General features: G+C 40.9%; 1 protein-coding gene across 1 annotated transcript in view; it reads right to left on the bottom strand.

Moving 5' to 3' along the window:
- Nucleotides 1–21,446, bottom strand: part of UPRT (uracil phosphoribosyltransferase homolog) — a gene marked incomplete at both ends in the record, with an annotated part of 30,762 nt that extends 9,316 nt beyond the window's left edge. Inside the window, 4 exons of the mRNA XM_080719084.1 lie at nucleotides 1,008–1,070; nucleotides 2,599–2,668; nucleotides 6,250–6,292; nucleotides 21,061–21,446. Of these exons, the coding sequence (XP_080575210.1) occupies nucleotides 1,008–1,070; nucleotides 2,599–2,668; nucleotides 6,250–6,292; nucleotides 21,061–21,446 (562 nt within the window). The remainder of the gene's footprint in view (nucleotides 1–1,007; nucleotides 1,071–2,598; nucleotides 2,669–6,249; nucleotides 6,293–21,060) is intronic.
- Between the last annotated feature and the right edge of the window lie 1,268 nt (nucleotides 21,447–22,714).

Raw genomic sequence — 22,714 nt, 5'->3', positions numbered from 1 at the left:
ATGTGTATATATGTTTAAAAATCCTTGCTTCCAGTGCAAGCAAGCGGGACTTCCACTGCTTGTGAAAAAAAATCTTGTGAAAAAAAATGTTTGCTAAATGGAAATAAATATCATAATGGGTATAAGTTCAAATTAAAGGCATACAATTATACTGTACAAGTGTAAGGGACTCAAAAGATAAAATTAAAGCCGCGTGTGGTGGCACATGCTTGTAATCCCCACACTTGGGAAGCAGAGACAGGAGGATCAGCAGGTTCGAAGCCAGCTGCGCTGGTTTAAGAGATCCTGTTTCCAAATAAGAAAATAAAAATAAATAGGTCTGGGAGTGTAGCCCGGAGGTAGAAGGGTTTCCAGCAACTCCAGTACCACCAAAAATTTTTTTTATGTATTGAACAAGTCCAGTAGTAAAGTTCTCTGCAATGAAATCAGAGTTGGGTGTGATAGCACACGCCTGTAATCCCAGTATGGCCAGCCTTGGCAATTTAGTGGGGCAGCAACTTAGTGAGACCCTGTTTCAAAATAAAAATAAAATAGGGCTGGGGGAGTATCTCTGAGGTAGAACACCCCTGGGTTCAATCCCCAATACTGAGAGAGATAGAGATAGAGATAGAGATACAGAGAGAAAATATCTTTTCTTTAGCCAGGTATTCAAAAGTTATTCAGACTCTTGAATTTATGCCATATTATTCCTTTCAGTCTTCAATCTGTCCTGTTTTCCCAAGACAGTAGCATCACGTCTCTCTATTCTCCCACCCTCCCCTGAATCTTTTTGAAAGCTGGCTTGCTCATAGGAGCAGGCCATTAGAGAAGATGTTCTGCAGTTAAAATTAGCCAAACTTAGCAGCACACAGACCATGAGTCCAAGGCACCAGGAAGACAGGCAACACAGGTGGTGAGATTTAAGCTAAGGCAGGCTGCAATTATGACAGACAAGCCCACTTCTCTACTGGAAAACAGCAACCGTTTCTATGCATGCAAGAGACAATATGACACATTCACAAACCTACCGCTTCTCATTATGCTGACCCCACAATTCCCCTTCTCAAATTTCACTCCTTCATATTTGTGCCCTGTTGGGATATAAAACAAAAGAATTTATTTTTTTATCACTGGCACAACCTATATATAGGTTTCATCATTGGAGCACATCACTGGAGTGCCTACGCAGATGGGTACAAAGCAGCCCTTGTCCAGACACACCATGTAATGCCTAAGGTTCCCTGTGAAAGTAACGAGATGAGCTATGATTTTTCATAGATATTTCTTAATTCCTCCTACAAAACCCATGGGGATAACTGGGAGAAGGCAGACTTCATCGAATAGGAATAGCACTTATTATAGCACAATATTCACATACACGTTCCTCAAATTGAATTCAAAGGCAAATCCCTGCACTCTGAGAATGCTATAAACCCCATCAATTCAAACTGAGACCCCACTGAGAGCCACAGTAGAATTCTCCTCGTTCTATCCCTTTATATGAGCCTCTATTCTGCCTTGAAATAGGAGAAAGAAGCCGAAGCAGTTATTAAGCTACTCGACCTTTGGTCTCATCCTGGATCTGTGTCAATTCTGATGTTACAAGCGAGGCCCCCAATTTCCCACAAATTCAAGCCTTTGAATAGAACATTTTCCCATTATTTACTAAAGAACCACATCAGAATTTCAAATCCCCGAATAAGGGATTGGGGGCTATTTTCTATTGAAATAAAGCACTTTCTCCAATTTTCATCATTTTAAAATTTTCTTTTCTACTCCTCATCCCATTTTTACCTGCAGTCTCAATGACAAACCAGCTTCTCCCATTTGTTAACACCAGCAGCTTCCTACCAGAGGTGAAGATAAGCTGCCAGCAAGTCTTAACTCTGGTCCCAATGGGCCGTCGTTGGAGGCAACACCTGCCTGCTGAAGTATACTTATTAACCTTTAACTTGAATCGACAAGCAAGCCATTAACAAAAAGTCACCTGCACAGATTTCTTTACTAAATGTCTCAGAGTGTTTTTAAAAGATGTTTGAAAGAATAGCTCTCCTAGACTCCTCATTTTGCACACTGAGGTTACTCCGACTGTTTTCCTTCCATTTTCTTCCACACTAGCTTGGAATTGTTATAAAGAAAAAAACTGTTTTGTTATTAAAATAACTCTTTGTTCTTTTTTATAATTTTACTGGTGCATTGAAATTATGCATCATACTGAGATTCGCAGTGATCCCAATATACGTGCACACAGCACTTGGTGTATTTCCCTCTGGATCCCACCCCTCACCCTGCTTCCCCCTCCTCAAACATGTTAGCGGGATTGGTAGCGATACCTTCATACATGGACATTACATTATTTGAACTGTTTCCTTCCTCAGTTCTCCTTTTTCCCATCCTCCTTCCCCTGCTCCATTCCCTTCCACTGTTGTACTGGTCTCTCTCCTCATTTATCTAAAATTCCTTTTGTTTCCTCTTTTCTCTCTATCTTCCATATAACAGAGAAAACATACACATGACCCTGGACTTTCTGAGACTGGCTGTTTTCACTTAGCATACTATCCTCTTTGGACATAAAAAAGCAAAATTATGAGGAAAAATTGAAAATAGCATCTTGGGTACCTGTTGGAGTAGTCACCGTGCATTCCTTGTATGGCAGCTGATTCAACCCCTCTTCCACAACCAGTCTGATCTAGAAAGTCAAAGGAACAGTAAGTTGAGAGTCTGCTGAGAGTCCCCTGCTAGCTGTTAGCCTCAGGAGGGAATAGTAAACAGTCAGTAGCATACTAGGCAAGGGTTTAGCTTATGAAGGTAAGGAAGGGGTTCTCTCATGTGTTAGATGCATGGTAGATCCCAATGCCAGGCCTACTAGACATTCAACCTCTGTTAAGCACATGATCACCACCAAAGGGCTCCAATATGCCTTCTGATTCCCAACCAATCAGTCCAGGCCATGAGAGAAGCAAAACCCCAGCAAGCCACAAAAGTCACAGTGGGCACACTTATTAGTAATGTACTTCTGGTGACTCTGAAAATAGTACCCACTGCGACTTTCTCTGCTTTGAAATTGGTAAGTTGGATCCTTTTTAACAAAGGCCCACCATGATGCGAATGAAGCTTCCAAGCTCTTGTGAGGAAATAAATGAATGGATGGACTGAATGTACTGAGCCTGAAGGAGGATCCAGCAGAACGTACTGGAGCTTCTCAGCGAAAGAAAAGGCTCGTAGCAATCAGAATGTGTGATAGGGAGGAAAGAACCACTCAAAACTATAAGCAAAGGGTTCCCAAACCAGATACGGTATTCCTACAGGCAACAAAAGCCTACTATAACAATGGCAGTATCGAGCCTGCAAAGCACATTTTCTCCAATCAATATTACATTAGTGATTAAGAATCAGGAACAGCAGAGAGAAGCACCAGGCTCCGTGCACTGTTATCACAACACAACACCCTGCTGCCATTAAAAGAATCAATTCTAAATGGGCTAGCGCTCTGTCAGCCTGTGGCATCAGAGCGAGGGTCCAAAAACCTCATGAATACGATGAGCATACACACACTCATCTCCAGTCACCACCTTCAGTGAATATTTATGTTTCAATGAGCAAATTACAAGGTAGATGAGGATTCTTTCCCTTGAAGAGCCTAGACCTCTTCCTTTTTTTCTTCTCCTCCTCCCCCTTTTTTCCTCCTCCTTGTAACACTCCTCTAAAAAGAGTCTTGTCTCGAGCCCCACCCACTGCAACCCTGCGACAGAAGTTAGTATATCTAAATATTACATAAAGACCAAAAGACAGATGACGAAAATGTAAAGGAGCTGGGGGTATATGTCAGGGGCAGAGAGCATATGCAGGGTCCTGAGTGTGATCCACAGTGGGAGGGAGGGATGGAGGAAGGGGCTGGTATGGTGGTGCACACCTCTAATCCCAGTACTTGGAAGGCTAAGACAGGAGGATCACAGGCTCAAGGCCAGCTTCAGGACTTAACAAACCCATTTCAAAATTAAAAATTAGAGCTGGGTGTGGTGGTGCAGGCTTGTAATCCCAGCATTCGGGAGGCTGAGACAAGAGGATTACAGTTCACAGACAGCCTCAGCTACTTAGCGAGGCCCTTTGCAACTCAGGGAGACCCTGCTTCAAAATTAAGAATACGAAATAGGGCTGGGGGTGTAGCTCGGAGGTAGAATGTCCCTGGGTTGCATCTGCAGTACTGCAAAAAATTAAAAATTAAAAAATTGGTTAGGAGTTTAGCTTGGAGGTAGGATGCCTCTGGGGGGGGGGGGAGAAATCAGTGATCTGAGGGCTAGGGAAGCCAACCCTGGCATATTCAGGATATAATTAATGTCTACTATAATGGGACCCCTTGTGCTAGAGGAGATGGCATAATAGAAATCCTCAACAATAAAAACCTGAACAGCTGGAGGCTCTTCCACAACCAGGGCAGAAGCTCCCCCACCCCATAATCAAGTCGTTCAAAGCCAACTGCAGAGAACAAAAAGATCCAAACTACCATCCTCTCAGGTAAATTATGCCATAAAGTCCTTATTATCTCATTTGGCAAGGATAACAATGCCTGCTATTTCATGGAAGTATTTTATAATAACCACGCACAATTAACTCCTACTTCCTATAGAAAAGAGCACATGTGCCTGGTATGGTGGCATATGCCTGTAGTTCAGCTACTCCAGAGGCTGAGGCAGGAGGATTGCTTGAGCCCAGGAGTTTGAGGTTAGCCCGGACAACAGGGGAAGACTGTGTCTCAAGAGAAAAAGGAAAGAAAAAGGAAAGAAACATGAAGAAAATAAAAGAAACAGGAACACCTTTCTACCAGTGAACACAAAAACCCTGTTCTCTCCACAGCAGCCATTAAGACACAAGTTCCTTCCTCCTTGGACCTGTTATTTGGTTTGATCAAAGCATAAAACAGAATGACCTATTGCCCCAGGAATGTCAACCCCATTTATCTTGGTGCTATCCAAAGGTTATTACTGACTCTGAAAGCTCAAATCATTTGAAATGGAATTGGTCTCTGAACAAAGAATATTTAAAGCCAAACACAGAACATGAGTTGTCTACATTCCTTTGAAATAAATTCTCCAAGGAAAATCAAAATAAATTGTTCTGTGTCTTTTTTATACATTTCCTTTAATAGTCTTCTTTCTACTATTTGATGATAACTGTGAGGTTAATAAGCCATATTTCTTTTTCCCCAAACTTAAGTACTGACAACAGTATTGAGATTGTTTGTTTTTTTGTTTGTTTTTTTGTGGGTCCGGGGATGAAACCCAGGGGTATTTGACCTCCAAGCTACACCCCCTGCCCTATTTTTTATTCTTTATTTTGAAACCGGGTCTCACTGAATTGCGGAGGGCCTCACTAAGTAGCTGAGGCTGTCCGCGAACCGCGATCCTTCAGGTCTCAGCCTCCCAAATGCTGGGATTACAAGTGTGAGCCACCACGCCAGGCTCAGTATTGAGATTGATTGTAAACTTGACAAAAACAGGGGCCATGTCTATATTCTGGACTGTGTTACCCTCCTCCCTCAACACAGCCTAGCACAATGCCTGATTCACATGAGTCCAGTGGATGTTTCATGAATGGATGAAGACAAATAACCAGAGGAGAAAGCATATCAACTCCATTCCAAGCACAGAACACTCTGAGGTACAAATGCAAGTAGGAAACACAGTGGTCATTTGGAAGACAAACTAATTTGCCCTGAGATTCCCCCCAGATGACACTAGCTAAACAGAACTGAACTTGGGCAATCCTTATTAGAAAGTCCCTGAGGAAAGTGTAGACAGTTTGATTTAATATGTCCATATATAGCACAGAGCAGAAGAAAATAAATAGCACCCCTCCCCCAAGTAAACTACAAAAGGTGTATTCGTTTGTGTGCGTTAGTTAGATATCACAAGGGTGACTAATACATCTCCTTTACATTGCTTTTCTTTTTATGTACTTCTCTTCATTGCCCTAAGATGAGGCATTGAAGAGTTGCTAAGATTCAGCTAAGAATCAGCTAAGCAAGCTTCATCTGTGAGAAGGCCAGGGAATGAGTTCGTGGGCAAGGCTTTGAGGTGAAAGGGGAAGAGGCAGAACTTTAACGCAGCAATGGGAAGAACACTTCAGAAGCCTAGCAAGCGAACGGCTATTTGGTATAATCTCTCTCACTCCCAGGATGCTCTCAAACAAACAAACAAAAAAGCCCCTTGGCCTATCATGATTATGTCACTAGGTACAATAATGAAATAAAAATGGAAAGCCTCCACCTACCAAACGGTCCGCAGAAAACATGAAGTCCCCTCTACTGGCTGTCCTAAAAAAAAAAACAGTACAAGTTTTAGTCTTAGAGTTTGAAATAAAATATTACTTAACACATACAGTCACACTGATATTAAGTAAGACCTTTTACATACTAAAAGCTTAAATGCTTATGTTTACAAACGGTTACTGAGGCATAATATATTTTACTAGAGTGCAGGTATCAAAATGGGATAAGCTGCCGGGCTTGGTGGTGCACAGCCCAAGCTGTCTCCGCGCTTGGGAGGCGGAGACAGGAGGATCACGCAGGTTCAAAGTCAGCTGTGCTGGCTTAAGAGACCCTGTTTCCAAATAAAAATATAAAAACAGGTCTGGGAGTGTAACCCGGAGGTAGAAGGGTTTCCAGGAACCCCAGTACCACCAAAAAATGGGATAAGCTGATTAAATATTATTGGAAATGCTTAATTGCTATCAATGTAAAGGACAGAAATTAAAAAGATCATGCAGTCCTCCACTGAGCTGCCCAAGTATATATTATCAACCAGAAGATGGAAAAATGCTCTGGAACATGGCAGCCCAAATTGAGAGGAAATTCTACAGAAAAGAAAAACAGGTTCTCCCACCCCTTCCCACCCAAGTCAACCTAATCTAAACCACATATTATAGAGATAAGTAATCCATCTATTTTATCTCTAATACCTTTGTAGGGAGGGGTATTAGAGATTCAATTCAGGGGCATTCTACCTTCAAGATATACCCCCAGCCCTTCTTAAATTTTTGGTTTTTGAAAGAGTCTTGCTAGGTGATGGATAATCTCACTCTGCTGCTGAGGCTGGACTTGAACCTGCGATCCTCCTGTTTCAGCTTCTCAAGTACTGGAATTACAGGCTTGCACCACCATGCACAGCTGTCTCTAATGCTTTTTGGAATTCTATTGGTACAAGTAAATCTTCTCTTTTTGCCACTTCTCTCAAAGATGTGTAACCTAGTCTCCAAGACCTCATTCCCAAATTATCTGTTCCTTTTGCCTGTTTCTTTTTCAAACAAGTTCTCCATTCTGTCATTTCCTAAATATTTCCTTCTGGTTTATACCTTCATATCCTGGGGTATGCAAGTAAATAAAAATTCACAGTTGCTCCTACCTATAACCTACCAACCAGCCAAAAAGGGAATATTAAAGGACTGCAATTCTTTCTGTATGGAAAATCTAGTATTGTTTCTTGCTCTTCATCCATGTATGTTAAATAGTCTGACTGGATGGGTAGATTTAAAGTTTATGTACTTTAAAATGCAGAGAGAGCTGAGCATGGTGTCAAGGCTTGTAATCCCAGTACTTGGGAGACTGAGACAGAAGGATCATAGGTTCAACACCAGCCTCTGCAGCTAGTGAGAGCCTGTTTCAAAATAAAAAAAAAAGAATAAAAGAGAGCTGAGGGTATATCTCAGAGGTAAAATGCCCCTGAATTCCATCCTTAGTAACACACACACACACACACACACACACACACACACACACACACACTCACACACATGCTGAGATAGGAAGATTGCAGGTTTGAGGCTAGCCTCAGCAATATAGAAAGAATCTCAGCAACCTAGTAAGACCCTGTTTCAAAATAAAAAGTAAAAAAGGGCTGGGGAGATAGCTTGAAGGCATAATACCCCTGGGTTCAATAACCCGTACCACACATACAAAAAAAATTTCCAACTGCCTATCCAGAGCATACCTAACCTATTCCCCAACACAACATCAAAATGGCATATGTGAGCACAGATTATAAGCACCACTCTTTTTTTCAAGCTGCATTCACTTTTTCTGACATGGGAAAGCAATCACATATCCTGACGAATGGTACTGGGTTTTGTAGAATAATCACAGTTGTATCATATGATAGACATTAACTCTTTAAAATACAGACCATAGCCGGGCGTTGTGGCGCACGCTTGTAATCCCCGCGCTTGGGAGGCGGAGACAGGAGGATCGCGCAGGTTCGAAGCCAGCCGGGCCGCGCTGGCTTAGGAGACCCTGTTTCCAAAATGAAAATGTAAAAATAGGTCTGGGAGTGTAGCCCGGAGGTAGAAGGGCTTCCAGGAACCCCAGTACCACACACACACAAAAATGCAGACCATAATTGAGCATAACAAGAATATAGGTCTGTGTTCTTCATGTATAAATATTCCCTACATTTAGAAAACTCTATCCACACATGCACAGAGAACCCATTTAAAATAAGCTCTGTTTTGTGTACTGTAGGCCTTTTGTTTCTTTTGCGGGTGTGTGTAGTATTGAGGATTGAACCCAAGGACATTCTGCCTCTGAACTATACCCCCAGCCCAATTTTTTTAACAGAGTCAAAGTTGTGGAGAGCCTTGCTACATTGCTGAGACTATCTTCAAACCTGGGATCTTCCTGTCTCAGTCTCCCAAGTAGATTACAGGCATGCAACACTACACCCAAGTGCACCTTTCATTCCTATAATTAATCTTCAAACCGTGCTTGTCAAGGAAGTAAAAAGCAGTGAACTATAAACTATTGTTCAGTCTGCTAGACTTACACAAACTTGTCCAGACAACCTAAACACAAATTTTCAATAGGCAAGTACACCTGGATTTGTCTTGAAAAATATATCCTGGGATATATGTATATACACATATATGTATATTATACATATGTATCTATATGTATATATACCTATATTCTACCAAATTTTTACTTTTGAAATGGTGTTTTGCTAAATTATCACCTGCTGGCTTCAAACCTTCAATCCTCCTGTCTTAGCCTCCCGTGTAGGATTACAGGCATATACCACCATACCTGGCATAAATATTTTTTATATTTCTGAAATTACTCATCAACTATTATACAGAAAATTTATATTGGCTTAAGTGAGCAGAGCTTTCCAAATATGCTATTTTAATTTGGACAAACAAACATGTTAACACATTGCATACCCTCTCAAAAAATTAGCTCAAGTTAATAACGTTTGCATAATAATCACCTCTATATTCTAAAAATGGATATATACTAATATCTTGATGGTTATTTGACCTACAATGAAAGCATTCACTGTTGCAACTTACCTGCTACAAACAGTATTTACTAATCTACCACCTGTTGTTTTAGATAGACTTCAGATCTATACTGTTTAAATCAATTTAGAAATAAAAATCAAGCTACAATACAAGAGAGTGACTACAAAATATACGGTGACTACATTTTTAAAAACTCATAGTGGCCTTCAATATCACATTTAAAACCTTAATGTTGTTGTTGAGACTACAGTATCAAAAAACAGATATTTATTTGTCAGATCAATCAAGCCACACACATTCACTGAGCCCTTACTTTAGGCCCAACACCAGGCAAAATTATTTGTTAATAAAGATGTTTTCATGTAAACCAGACCCCACGTCCTATTCACTCCACATGCTCTGTTTGAAATCATAACACTAATCAATTTTGCCTCAAAACCATTTAAGACAAATTCTTCTCCCTGAAAACAAAGATTTGAAAGACATTAATCATCTTTTATCTGGTAACAGTGTCAAGTAAAATCTAATGTAAAATTATCACAAAGCAAAAAATACACAGAGACATATCCCTGGGATATTATATTAAATATATCTACATAATCAAATATAACATATTTAAACAGACAGTAATAGTCAAGCATTCATGATTTGAAGCATGGAAATCTAATATTAAACTAAGCATCTTTTAAATTGTACAACCCCCAAGCAGGTTTAACAATGGAGAGCTATCTGAGAACACACTTTTCTTGACACCCCCCCACAAAATGTGTCACACACCTGAAGCAACAAAATGAAAGCCAAAAGCAGACATATTAAAAAGCGATCTCCACATAGAGACAATAAAAGAACAAGATTCATATTAGAAACCTAATCCTTACTTTAACATGGATTGGTTAAACCTGAATCTTCTCTACATGTTAAGTATGACTACCTATAAAAGAACTTAAAATTTCCACCTTAAGATTGCCATAGCAATTGCTTATATTTAAAAACATGTATTTCTCACAGCAAACCATGCCAAGATAAAGCCTCTTTGTGTGTGTGAGTGTGTATGTGTGTGTATTAGTTATTGGGGATTAAACTCAGCCATTCTACATCTGAGGTACACCCCTAGCCCTTTTTTATTTTTTAATTTGAAACACAATCTTGCTAAGTTGCAGAGAGCCTCACTACATTGCTGTAGGTGTCCTCAAACTTGTGATCCTCCTGTCTCAACCCCCCCCCAAGTAGTAGGATTACAAACCACTATGCCTGGTTTAAGATGAAACCTCTAGAGGGGCGTGGTGACGCACGCTTGTAATCCCAGTGCTTGGGAGGCTGAGACAGGAGGATCACACAGGTTCGAAGCCAACCTCAGCTACTTAGTGAGGATCTCAGCAACTTAATGAGACCCTATTTCCAAATAAAATATAAAATAGGTCTGGGAGTATAGTTCAGAGGTAGAAAAGCCCCTGGGTTCCATCCCCAGTACCACACACACACACACACACACACACACACACACACACAAAAGATGAAACCTCTTAACAATCTCACTGACTTTTTTTTTTTTTTTTTTGCGGTACTGAGGATGAAACCCAGGGGCATTCCACCTCTGAGCCATACCCCCAGCCCTATTTTTTATTCTTTATTTTGAAACAGGGTCTCACTGAGTTGCACAGGGCCTCACTAAGTAGCTGAGGCTGGCAGCGAAACTGCTGTCTCAGCCTCCTGAATGCTGGGATTACAAGCATGTACCACCAACCAGCTCTCACTGACCTTTTTTTTTAAAGACTAGATATTTTCTTATAATCCACAAGATATTGAAAAAATTAAAGGAACTTTTATAACATTTAAAAATTAAAATTTCAACTGAAGATCCTATCCCTTCTTTTTGTTGTTTATTTGGTACTGAGGATTGAACCCAGGGACATTCTACATCTGACCAACACCCCCAGCCCTATTTTACTTTTTATTTTGAAACAAATTCTTACTAAGTTGCGGAGACTGGTCTTGAACCTGTGATCCTCCTGTCTCTACCTCCCATGTACTTGGATTACATGCCATGAGCTACCATGCCTGGCCTATTTCATATTCTTCTAAATATGCCTCGCTACTACTACTATTACCATTGCTGCTGCTGCTACCGTTGCTACTGTTGCTGCTACTGAAGGAATTATCTAGTGTTGGAGGACATCCTCTCTTGATACAATTAACATTGTATCGTAGTAGATACTGCCATTTGACTACTCTGTTTCTTCTCTCTGTTCAGAATAAACTTGACAACCTCTGCCATTTTTTTCACAAAAACCAATTTAACAACTGTATTAACATTTTCACAAATATAATCTAAAACCTGACCACATAACTCAGAGGAAGAAGATTTATTTTCTCGTGGCTTCAGTCCATGTGAGATTAGGGACCACGGATCTCAAGGTATGGTGGTGAGAAGCAGATAAAGGGGGAGCACAAAGCTGTGTTCTCACATCATGGAGGCCAGAAGCAAGTGAGAGCTCAGGTGGAAGAGACACCATATATAATCCCCAAAGCTCCACCCTAGGGACCTACCTTCTCTAGCCATTCACTACCAGCCTGGGCCACCACCCAGAGGGATTTATCCACTGCTGGGATTACAACCTTCATGATTCAACTATATCAACCCTAAATATTAATAATTATTAAATGAGCTATTTAGTGAACATTTTATATCTAACTATAACACCAACTATGTAAGTGTGTATAGGCATGTGTGTATACATTTGTGTGGATATATCCCCAAATCATAAAGGCTTATTTATAAAGCTTTTCTAAAAAGATCCATGAAGTTATAAGAGGTTCCTAATATTATACATGCATTATTCTCTTTTTTCCCAGAGACCACCATTTATAAAAACCTTCCTTGGAGTATTAAGCACTTCTGGTGCATTATCTCTTCAAACCCTAACACAACCTTAAGTAGAAAATTCTACTATTATCACCACTTTGGTAATGTGAACACTGAGGCTTACAGGGGTGAGGTACTTCAAGGTTCTTCCTAGCCTGAAGCTCCCTGATTTCAGTTCACTGAGTAAATTCATTATTTCTATTTTTGCTCTAATAAGGCAAAGTTACTCCAAGGTAGCCAATTTTAGGCATATTTTATGATATTCCCTCCCTGTGAATCATACTGTCATTTATGTACAATGCAAACAGTGACAGTAAAATAAAGAGCCTGGCAGACAAATAAAATATCAACATGTTCCTTTTGAAGAGGGAGAAGATTTCATGGTAATACAGCTTATAAACTGTATCTACTAAGGTTATCACTTATAAGAATACTTCCTTCCCCAAAATGACTAAAGAAAAGTTAGATATGGTAGCACATGCCTGTAATCTTGGTACTTGGGAGGCTAGACAGGAGGACCACACGTTAGAGGCCAGCCTCAGCAATTTAGCAAGACATTGTTTCAAAATAAGAGTAAAATAGGTAGAATGCCCCTGGGTTCAATACCCAGTACCAGAAAAAATAAAATAATTAAAGAAAAATCTTATGGCTCTTGGCTTAAAACAATCTAATATTTATCAAATCCTAGTACCACTGAATTATCATTTTGAAGGTTTAAATATATCACCTTTTCTCCAAGAAGCCTCTACACAGGATTGTTTATAGTATTTGGGGCACGGGAAGTTGGAGTTATCAAAAAAAAATACAGGATGACTAATCAAATTTGTATTTCAAAAGCCCATGCAATATTTTGGTTACACTGATATGAAAGAAATATTTATTGTTTATTTTAATGCAAATTTAACTAAACATCCTATATTTTATCTGGCAACCCAAGTTCAGGAGGAAAACTTAAATGAACTTTAAAAGTAAGAATATTTAAAATAAGAATATGAGTTTTCATTTTATTTATTTGTTTATTGTTGTATTGGGGGTAGAACCCAGGGGCTTTTCTATCTCCAGGCTATACTACCAGACCTATTTTATACTTTATTTGGAAACAGGGTCTCACTAAGTTGCTGAGAGCCTCATTAAGTAGCGGAGGCTGCCTTCGAATCTGTGCAATCCCCTGTCTCAGCCTCCCAAGCGCGGGGATTACAAGCCTGTGCCACCAAGCCCAGCTGAGTTTTCATTTTAATATGTTACAAAAGCTTAAAAGAAAGTGATACATAAAAGCTTTTCTGGATGGACATGGCGGCACATGCCTATAATCCTAGTAGTTAAGAGGCTGGGACAGAAGGAGCACAGGTTTGAGATGAGTTCAGAAACCTAGCAAGACTCCCAGAAACCAGTGAGACCCTTTTTCAAAATAAAAAAAAAAATTTTAAAGGAAAGCTTAGGGGTATAACTCAGAAAGGCAATGCCCTTGGGCTCGATCCCCAGTACCACAAACAAATACCCCCCCAAAAAAATAGTTTATCTGAGTTCGGCAGGGTGGTGCATGCCTATAATCCAGTTCTTGGGAGGAGGATCACAGGTTTAAAGCCAGCATGTAGTAGCAAGACTCTTAAAACATAGGTGTGTGTGGTGGCACATGCTTGTAATCCCAGCATTCAGGAGGGTGAGACAGGAAGATCACTGTTTAGGGACAGCCTCAGCTATTTAGTGAGGTATTTTGCAACTTAGTGAGACCTTGTTTCAAAATAAAGAATAAACTGGGCCTGGTGGCTCATGCTTATAATCTCAGCATTCAGGAGGCGGAGATTGGAGGATCATGGTTCGTTGCCAGCCTCAGTTATTTAGCTTAGCTAGGCCCTTCGCAACTCAGTGAGACCCTGTTTCAAAAATAAAAACACTTTAAAAAATAGGGCTGGACGTGTAGCTCGGAGATACAATGTCCCTGGATTCCATCCCTGGTACTGCAAAAAAATTAAATAAAATAAATAAAGAATAAAAAATAGGACTGGAGATGTAGTTGGGAGGTAGACTGCCCACTGGGTTCAATCCCCAATACCATACACACAAAAAAAGATATGACTTCCTGCCCATTGCCCTGAAAACAAGTCAGAAAATACACACAGGAAATACACAAAAACCAAAATCATTTCCACATTTTAAACAATTTGCAGCCAGGTGTGGTGGTGCATGCTTACAATCCCAGTACTTGTGAGACGGAGACCAGTGAATACCCGGTTTGAGGACAGCCTCAGCAAGTACTGAGACTCTCATCAACCTAGTGAGACCCTATTTCAAAATAAAAATAAAATAAGGCTGAGGAGGTAGCTTGGAAGTAGAATGCTCCTGGGCTCAGTCCCCAGTGCCACAAAATATAAAAATAAAAAATTTGCAGGTGACAGATTTTCTTTTTTCTGTGGTAGGCATTTTGGTTTTGTATAAGTTCAAGTGGAAAGTTCTGAGATTCCTCCAGTTTGGGGGTGATGCCAGGCCAGGCTCTCTAGACTGATTCTGTTTAGTGTGTGGAATCCTTGGCTCACCCTCTACCCCAAATCCAATGCTGCTCAAATCACCACACAAGATGACTGGCCATTCTCCCCATGTGTGGCCCAGCCTGAATACACCATAATCATCTGTGGTGTCTGTAAAGCTATAAAAAGTCACATTCTACCCAAACATGTGCAAACAACCTTTGAGGATGAGGGCTAGGAACCTGCATCTTAAAAGGAAAAGATGTCACAGTCAGTTCTGACACACAACTTTTCTTAGGACTGCATATTTTTAAATTTTTTTTCTGGTCCTGGGAATTGAACCCAGAGGCACTCTACCACTGAGCTACATCCCTAGCCCTTTTAATTTTTTACTTTGCAACAGTATTTCATTAAGTTTTAGAGGGCCTTGCTAAAATGCCGAGGTTGGCCTTGAAACCGCTGTCCTCTTGTTTCAGTCTCCCATGTACTGTAATTACAGACATGCACTCCCATGCTCAGCTAAGAATATTACATTATTTAGATGAGTCAAATCACATGAAGCTACACTCATATTAGGGTTTCACAGGATGGTCATCCATTGTGAGGTTGAATGTCTCCTGGTGACTAAACAAACTTACAAAACTAAATGCGTTCCTACTTTAGTGCTATTTCATGGACTGAAACTGCTTGACTTTCTTCCCAAGCAGCCTGTAGAAACCATGCCAAAGCCCCTCCAAGGACGAGTATACAGTTCACAGAATGTATTCAGTAGCTCACAAAATGGCTTTACTCAGTTTCAGGAAAAAAAATAAAACTAGGTAGGGAGAATAATCTTTTAAATATACTACATTGCCTTAAAGATGAGGTCATGAAGTATCTTCAAAGTAGACAGTGCAATACACTCAGATTTCACTAGATGTAGTGCATAATGGAGGCCAAATGGGAAGGATTTGTGGTTTAATCTATTGCAATAACAAAAACAACAACAAAACAACATGTGGATGTGAAGGAGTCATTAACTTTTCCCTAGTTCACCAGTGACCCATGTATGTATGTATGGCTGAGTAAATTATCTCCTCATTTACTATTTAGACTAATACACTTTCAGAGAGAAAACCATTCCCTTGGAATTCAATAATATAGCCAATATATGTTTCAAATATTGAACATTTCCCAAAAAAAGTCATTTTAAATCAGTATAAACAATATTCTCTATCTAGCCTTCTTTGTACGTAGCCATACGACAATATGCAGTCCTGCTGGATCAGCACACATTTCCCCATGCCAAAGTCAATTCATAAAGCAAACCGTTCACTAGCTATATGCTAAGGACCCAGAGCAATAAAAGAAACAACGTGTACTTTAATGGCTTCTATCAGCACACAGTTCCATAGTGCACACATATGTTATATCAAAATAGAAAGGCACATATGCCCTGAGGAGGCCAGAGATGATAAACAATGGCACTTCCATAACTACACCTATAAAGATGTAGCTTCTCTTATCATGCACCCCACCAGCTCCTCACAGAGGTCTTATTTGTATGAGGAAATGATAACGTTTTCAAGATAAAAACAGAAGAGAAAAGCTCTGTTCTAAACACACTGTCCTGGCCTAAATAAACATCAAACCATTACCAAAAAGTGTAGTGGGTCTTGCCTGGCATGGTGCTACATGCCTGTAATTTCAGTATTTGGGAGACAGGAGGGTGGCAGGTTCGAAGCCAGTCTCAGCAACTTAGTTAGGCTCTCAGCAATTTAGTGAGACCCTGTTTCCAAATAAAATGAAAAGAACATAGGGCTGAGGGTGTAGCTCAGAGGTAGAATGCCCTTTACCACACACAAACACACACAAACAAAAAGAACTATAGTGGGTCTTTCTATAGTATATCAAAGCAGGATAAGCATTATCAGGATCTCTTAGTATTGGTTGTCAAAATAAGAATATAAGCTTCTCAAAATAAGAATGTAAGCTTAATGTGTAGTTAAATTCATTTGAGAGAGAGAGAGAGAGAGAGAGAGAGAGAGAGAGTGTGTGTGTGTGTGTGTGTGTGTGTGTGTGTGTGTGCGTTCCTGAGGACTGAACACAGAGCCTTGGCATGCAAGACAGGTACTCTACCATTGAGCTACACCTCAGCCCCTTTTAGCTGTCTTAATAAGAAGCATGCACACATCCAAACATGAAGGCCTTGAATGCCTTAAATGTGCACAGCTCTTCACAGATAATGACAATTTTCATGGGCAATATCTTGTTTTAGCCTCCCAGGTTTTTTTTTAAATTTTATTGGTGTATTTTATTCATACATCTTAATGGAGTGCAAGATGGTGGAGACATACATGCACACCTCACCCAATTAGCTCTTACCCAGTTCCCACCCCATTCCCTTCCCACTCTTTCCTCATGTTTGGCTTAGTGACTGATATGTTTGTTTGTTAATGAACATCATGAACATTGGAAATTTCTGTCTTCCCTCCACCCATCCTCTCAGTTAGGTTGCCATATTTGCTCGTGTATAATATCTCCTTTTTCACCTAGAGTTCCTCCTATGACCCATTTTTCCCTAGCTTCTGCATATTAGGGAGAGCATTCGATTTCTTACTTTTTGTGACTGACCAATATCCCTTGGCATAATGTTCTCCAAGTTTTTCTGAGGAATAAATTTCGATCAGATACATACAGATATTGTCATGTGAAAATGCTGAATATTATGCTCATTCGAGCTATGATAGTAATGGTTCTTAGCCTTTGCATTATTATAACCTTCTGTGAAATCAGAGGATCCTTGTCCCCATAAAAAAGGCACTTAAGCATATGTTCATAGAAGCATTACTCAAAATAGCTAAAAAGTGGAGACCACCCAAACATCCATCAACTGTTGAGTGGATAAACAAATCACAGCTTATCCATACAATGGAATATCATTCAGCCATAAGGAATAATAAAATGATAAAACATGGTTAACTCTGAAAATATTATGCTAAAAGAAACTAGTCATGAAAGGATTCAGTATTGTATTTCTTGTGTGTGTGTGTGTGTGTGTGTGTGTGTGTGTGTGTGTGTGTTCATGTGCATGTATACATGCGCTACAGGGGATCCAACCCAGTGTTTCATGCAGGCCTACCACTGAGCCATACACCTAGCTCTTTTCATATATATATATATATAGTAATGGGGATGGAAACCCTTCTACCTCCAGGCTACACTCCCAGACCTATTTTATATTTTATTTGGAAACAGGGTCTCTTAAGCCAGCTGAGGCTGGCTTTGAACCTGTGCGATCCTCCTGTCTCCGCCTCCCAAGCGCGGGGATTACGAGTGTGTGCCACCATGCCCGGCTCTTTTCATATTTTTATATAAGACAGGGTCTCAGTAAGTTGCCCCAGCTGGCCTCAATCGTGTGATTCTCCTACCTCAGCCTCCCCGGTACCTGGTATTATAAGCATATGTCACCCGACCCAACCAGATTCCTTTTATTCAAAATGTCCAGAATAGCAAGTGTCCCATGATCTCATTCATACATGGTGTTAAAAAAAAGTTGATCTCATAGAAGTTGAGAGTAGAATGATGCTTACCAGAGGCTGGGGAGAGCAGGGTGAGAAGAGGACTAGAGTAAGGTTGACCAAAGGATACTAAGTTACAGTTAGGTGAGAACAAGAAGCTCTAGTATACTTTCACTGTGCTATAGAGTGACTATAGATAACAACAATGTAATGTGCATTCCAAAAAGGCTTGTATAGAGGATTTTGAAAATTTGCTATGAAGAAATGAGAAATGTTTAAGGAGATATCTTTAATCTAATTGAAACATTTTGCAATGTATATATATATATATATATATATATATATATATATATATATATACATGTTGAATTAATGGTACCCCATTAGTATGTACATTCTTTATATTTTTATGTATCAGTTAATAACAAATTAAAAAAGAAATGTCCAGAATAGGCAAATCAATAGAAAATAGATTAATGATCGTGTAGACATGGGGGTGGTTAGAGTGAAATAGAGTTAATGGGTATGAGGTTTCTTGTTGTCTTGACGAAAATATTCTAAAACAAACTGTGGTATGTAATGGTACATAGCTCTAAACATAAACTACTAAATTGTACACTTTAAATGGATACTAAGTTACAGTTTGAATTGTATGGCATGTGAATCACATCTCAACAAAAATGTTATTTTAAGGCAATCATTAAAATGCACACACAAGCGTAATTTTCCAGATAATTTATGAGTGTTCCCTAAACCCATAAAACCCATCTACAGGTGCTCTACAGAAACAAGAATTGTCATCCTATTTTCTTTTCTTTTCTTTTTTTTTTTTTTTTTTTTTTTTTTGGTGGTAGTGGCAATGGAACCCAGGGGCTTTTCTACCTCCGGGCTATCCTCCCAGACCTATTTTATATTTTATTTGGAAACAGGGTGTCACTAAGTTGCTGAGAGCCTCACTAAGTAGCTGAGGCTGGCTTTGAACCTGCGCGATCCTCCTGTCTCAGTCTCCCAAGCGCAGGGATTACAAGCGTGTGCCACCACGTCCACCTACCATTCTATTTTCTTTGTTTCACAGTTGTTCTTTTAACTGCCTCCCCACAACCACAAGCCACACAGGCCTATGTCTTGTATTTTTTTAAATCACTGCTTCCTCTCTTAGATCATATTATCAGTTTTCAATACTGATTCATCTTTAACAAAGAGTATAATTTCATAAATATAATTTTAAGGGCCAGAAGCTATCTTTAGCAATCGGGCCCCTAGTACTGGCAAGGCATGGTTGGAATTCAAAAATGTCAAAGTCAAGGAATTTACAACCTCATAGACAAGATAAGATCAGTGTACAAGTGAATATACAAAGTCGAAAGTGACTCTTGCATTAAAAGGTCAGCGAAGATCAGCCGGGAAGAATGACTAAAGGAGAGCTTCCTGGCAGATGCGGACAGTTAGCACTGGGTTTGACCTTGAAAAATAGGCAGGATCTGAACATGTATAGAGGGAATGTACAGAATTCCAGATGAAAGCAGAAGCAGGGATGCTTCAAACTAGTTCCCAGGAACCAGAGGGATGGGAACCCAGGAAGGATCTCAGACTTTATTTTGTAGGATGCGAGAAGCTAAAGAAGGAATTTGAGTTAGGGAATTACCAAATCAAGGCTGTAAGTTGCAAAGACTGGTTATACAGTAATTTAGTGTGTGCTCATACGAAAGACAGAAAAACTGTAGATGAGGAAGCAATTTAGAAGTCTATTACAATAATATAAAGAAAATGTTACTAGAGTCTGATTTAGGGAGTAGTATCCTGTAGCAGCCATTTTTCAAAGATTAAGGCATGCCTCGCCACAGAAAAGGTTGTATTTTGACATGTTATAGCTATTCAACTTGTGTGTGTGCTACTGAGCACTGAACCCAGGAACGTTCTACCTCTGAACTATACCTCCAGGCCTGTTTTGATTTTTATATTGAAACAGGGTATCACTAGGGCCCTCACTAAGTTGCTGAGGTGGGCCACAAACCCGTAACCCTCCCGTCTCAACCTCCCAAGTACTGGGATTACAAGCATGCCATCACCACACCTGGCATAACTACTCATTGACAGTGCTGCCAATAAAAGCCTGATATGGTCACGTGCATTTCTAAACCAGCTATTTGGGAGGCTGAGGTAGGAGGATCACTTGGGGAAGAGGGAAAGGTCCAGCAAAGAGACTTTGTCTCAAAAAAAAAAAGAAAGAAAGAAAAGAAAGTGCTGCCAATTAAAAAAAAAAAACTAGCTGTATTTCATTATGGTACATATTTCCCTTGAGAAAAACCTAAGTTGCACATGGGTTTGGAAATGTTCAAACTAGCATTTTACCACAAAGTTCTGGCCACATAGATCTTTGGGATCAGAAGTGGCCAAAGGCTCCTTTTGGCTCCCTTTGCTCTGCTGGTAAATTTACAGCAAAACAATCTTGGTACGATTTGGATGTACAAGCTTTCATGTCACCTGGATACTAGAAATCCAGGGGGGCCGCAACACAACGATATATTTACAATAGCAAGTGCTAAAGGGTTAGAGAATCACAATAGAATTTCCTTGAAATTACTTTATTTCTATCAGTGAGACTGGAATGTTTGGTGGTTGTGAATAACCATAGATAGTCACCATTTCTGGCTTATAAATGTCCCACGTGGACAGACCCTGGTCAGAAGGCATAGGGACATTTACTGCCTGGTACCGTTGAGAATTCATCATCTCCCTACACAAAGCGCCTTAAACCTAGGAAATCGGAGACATTTGGAGGCGCGTGTCACATGACTCCCCCCGCGCTTACGTGGACACCTCAAAGAAAAGGCCCTGCCCTAATCTCCAAAGACCAGTTTGCTAGGGCCAAGAACACTCGCGTTTAGGCTTTTCACTTCCAATCCCCGCCCACGCCCCCGCAGACCCTCCAACGTCCCTTCCCCTTCCGCTCTCGGCTTACTTGTCCCGGATGATGGTCTGCAGCTCCCTGATCTGGTCATTCATAGGCAACAGCTTGAGCTGCGACCCTATCTGCCGGGAGAGCTCGCAGTCCCCAAGGAGGGAGTCCTCAGCAGATGTGCCAGCTTGGCTACTGTCACCGCTGTCATTGTTGATCTCAGAGTTCAGGCTGGCGCTGCCTGAGGCCGGAGAGTCCTGCTCGGCCGCCAAACTTGAAGGGGCGTGCCGGGCGAGGAGAGTCAGCTTGGCCACAGAGTCGCTCTTGTCCTCGGAATGATCCAGGATCGGGTCGCCAGGTCGCCGCGGCTCGGGAGTAGGGGTAGAGGCAGAGTTGACTTGCTGGTTTTGACAGGGCATGGAGTCCGGACGCTGTAACTTTGTGGCCATACATGGGACTCTGGGCTGTCCCCGCTGCTACTGAGCCCTAAGGATAAAGGAGGGTGGAGTCAAAGGAGTCGCTGACCACGTGCTCTCCCGGGCGTGCCCCCCGCCCCCGCTCGCCTCCTCAAAATCCCTAACCCCGGCTGCCCTCTCACCCCTAGGCCTCTGTCTCTGCCTTTAGCACGCTTTGTCACACGCCCGCCCGCACCAGACGTACTGCCTACGTAGACTCCCCATTGGCCACTCTCCCTGCCACTCTACAGCACACTGCCATTAACACTTTGAATCACCCCGGCTGCGTGGAATCGCACAGTAGCCCTGCAGGTGCTGCGAGGCCTGCTCCACCTGGTTGCCCCGGGGATTGTGCCGGGGAGTGAGGGTGTGGGGCTTCTGCATTCAGGACTTTGGGTAATTGGGAGAGCCAGGAAAAGCTGGGGGTGGATTCCACACTTAATGATTCACATTGTCAGACTTTGCGACTTGGCGGAGAAATCATACTTCAGTAATGGCATCTTTAAGATAGTTCATAAAAGCTAGGCTCAGGCCTGTAATCCCAGTATTTGGGAGGCTGAGACAGAAGGATCACAGGTTCAGAGACAGCCTCGGCAACTTAGCAAGACCTTGTTGTCAAATTTAAAAATAAAATAAAAAGGCTGGGGATGTAGGCCAGTGGTAGGATGCCCCTGGGTTCTCTAGTGCTACAAGAGGGGAAATAGCTGTTAAAATTAGCCTGGCAGACCACTGAAGAACCTGTTCTCTAATAGACTGTTGTACAAGCTGCAGCTTCGCAAGTGTTTTTTACAGCGAAAGCTTTTCTTGTCTGGATTGTTTAGCCCTTACATGTTACCATGGTGATTGATACCATTTCAGATGAACTACCACTTAGTTTCTTTTAAATATTTGGAAGGATGCTTAAAAAAAGCATGTGGACCTCATTATGGAGGCCTGAGGTAAGAATGTCTAGGATAGTACTTGTCAAACCTCAGTGTGTAATAGAACAGTAGAGCCTGTTAAAATGCAGGTTCTCGTGGTCCACATTTGAGATTCTAATTCAGTAGATCTGAAATTGGCCCCAAGAATTTTTATTTTTGACAAGTAGCCTAGTTATTCTGATTCTTAAAAATGGTGCTCTTTGAGAAAAGGGGACTTACATGCCTCTTTTTTAAAAGAGCTAAAACCTGAAAGCCATAAATCTAATTCTGCCAAAATAAAATTAATCGAGGGGCATTTGACAAGCCCTTTTCCTTCTCTGGACTTCACTTTCCCCATCTATA

This window comes from Muscardinus avellanarius, assembly GCF_963383645.1.
Source record: "Muscardinus avellanarius genome assembly, chromosome: X".
Taxonomy (NCBI): Eukaryota; Metazoa; Chordata; class Mammalia; order Rodentia; family Gliridae; genus Muscardinus; species Muscardinus avellanarius.
The sequence above is the reverse complement of the archived record's forward strand: the minus strand, read 5'-3'. Positions and strand labels throughout refer to the sequence as shown.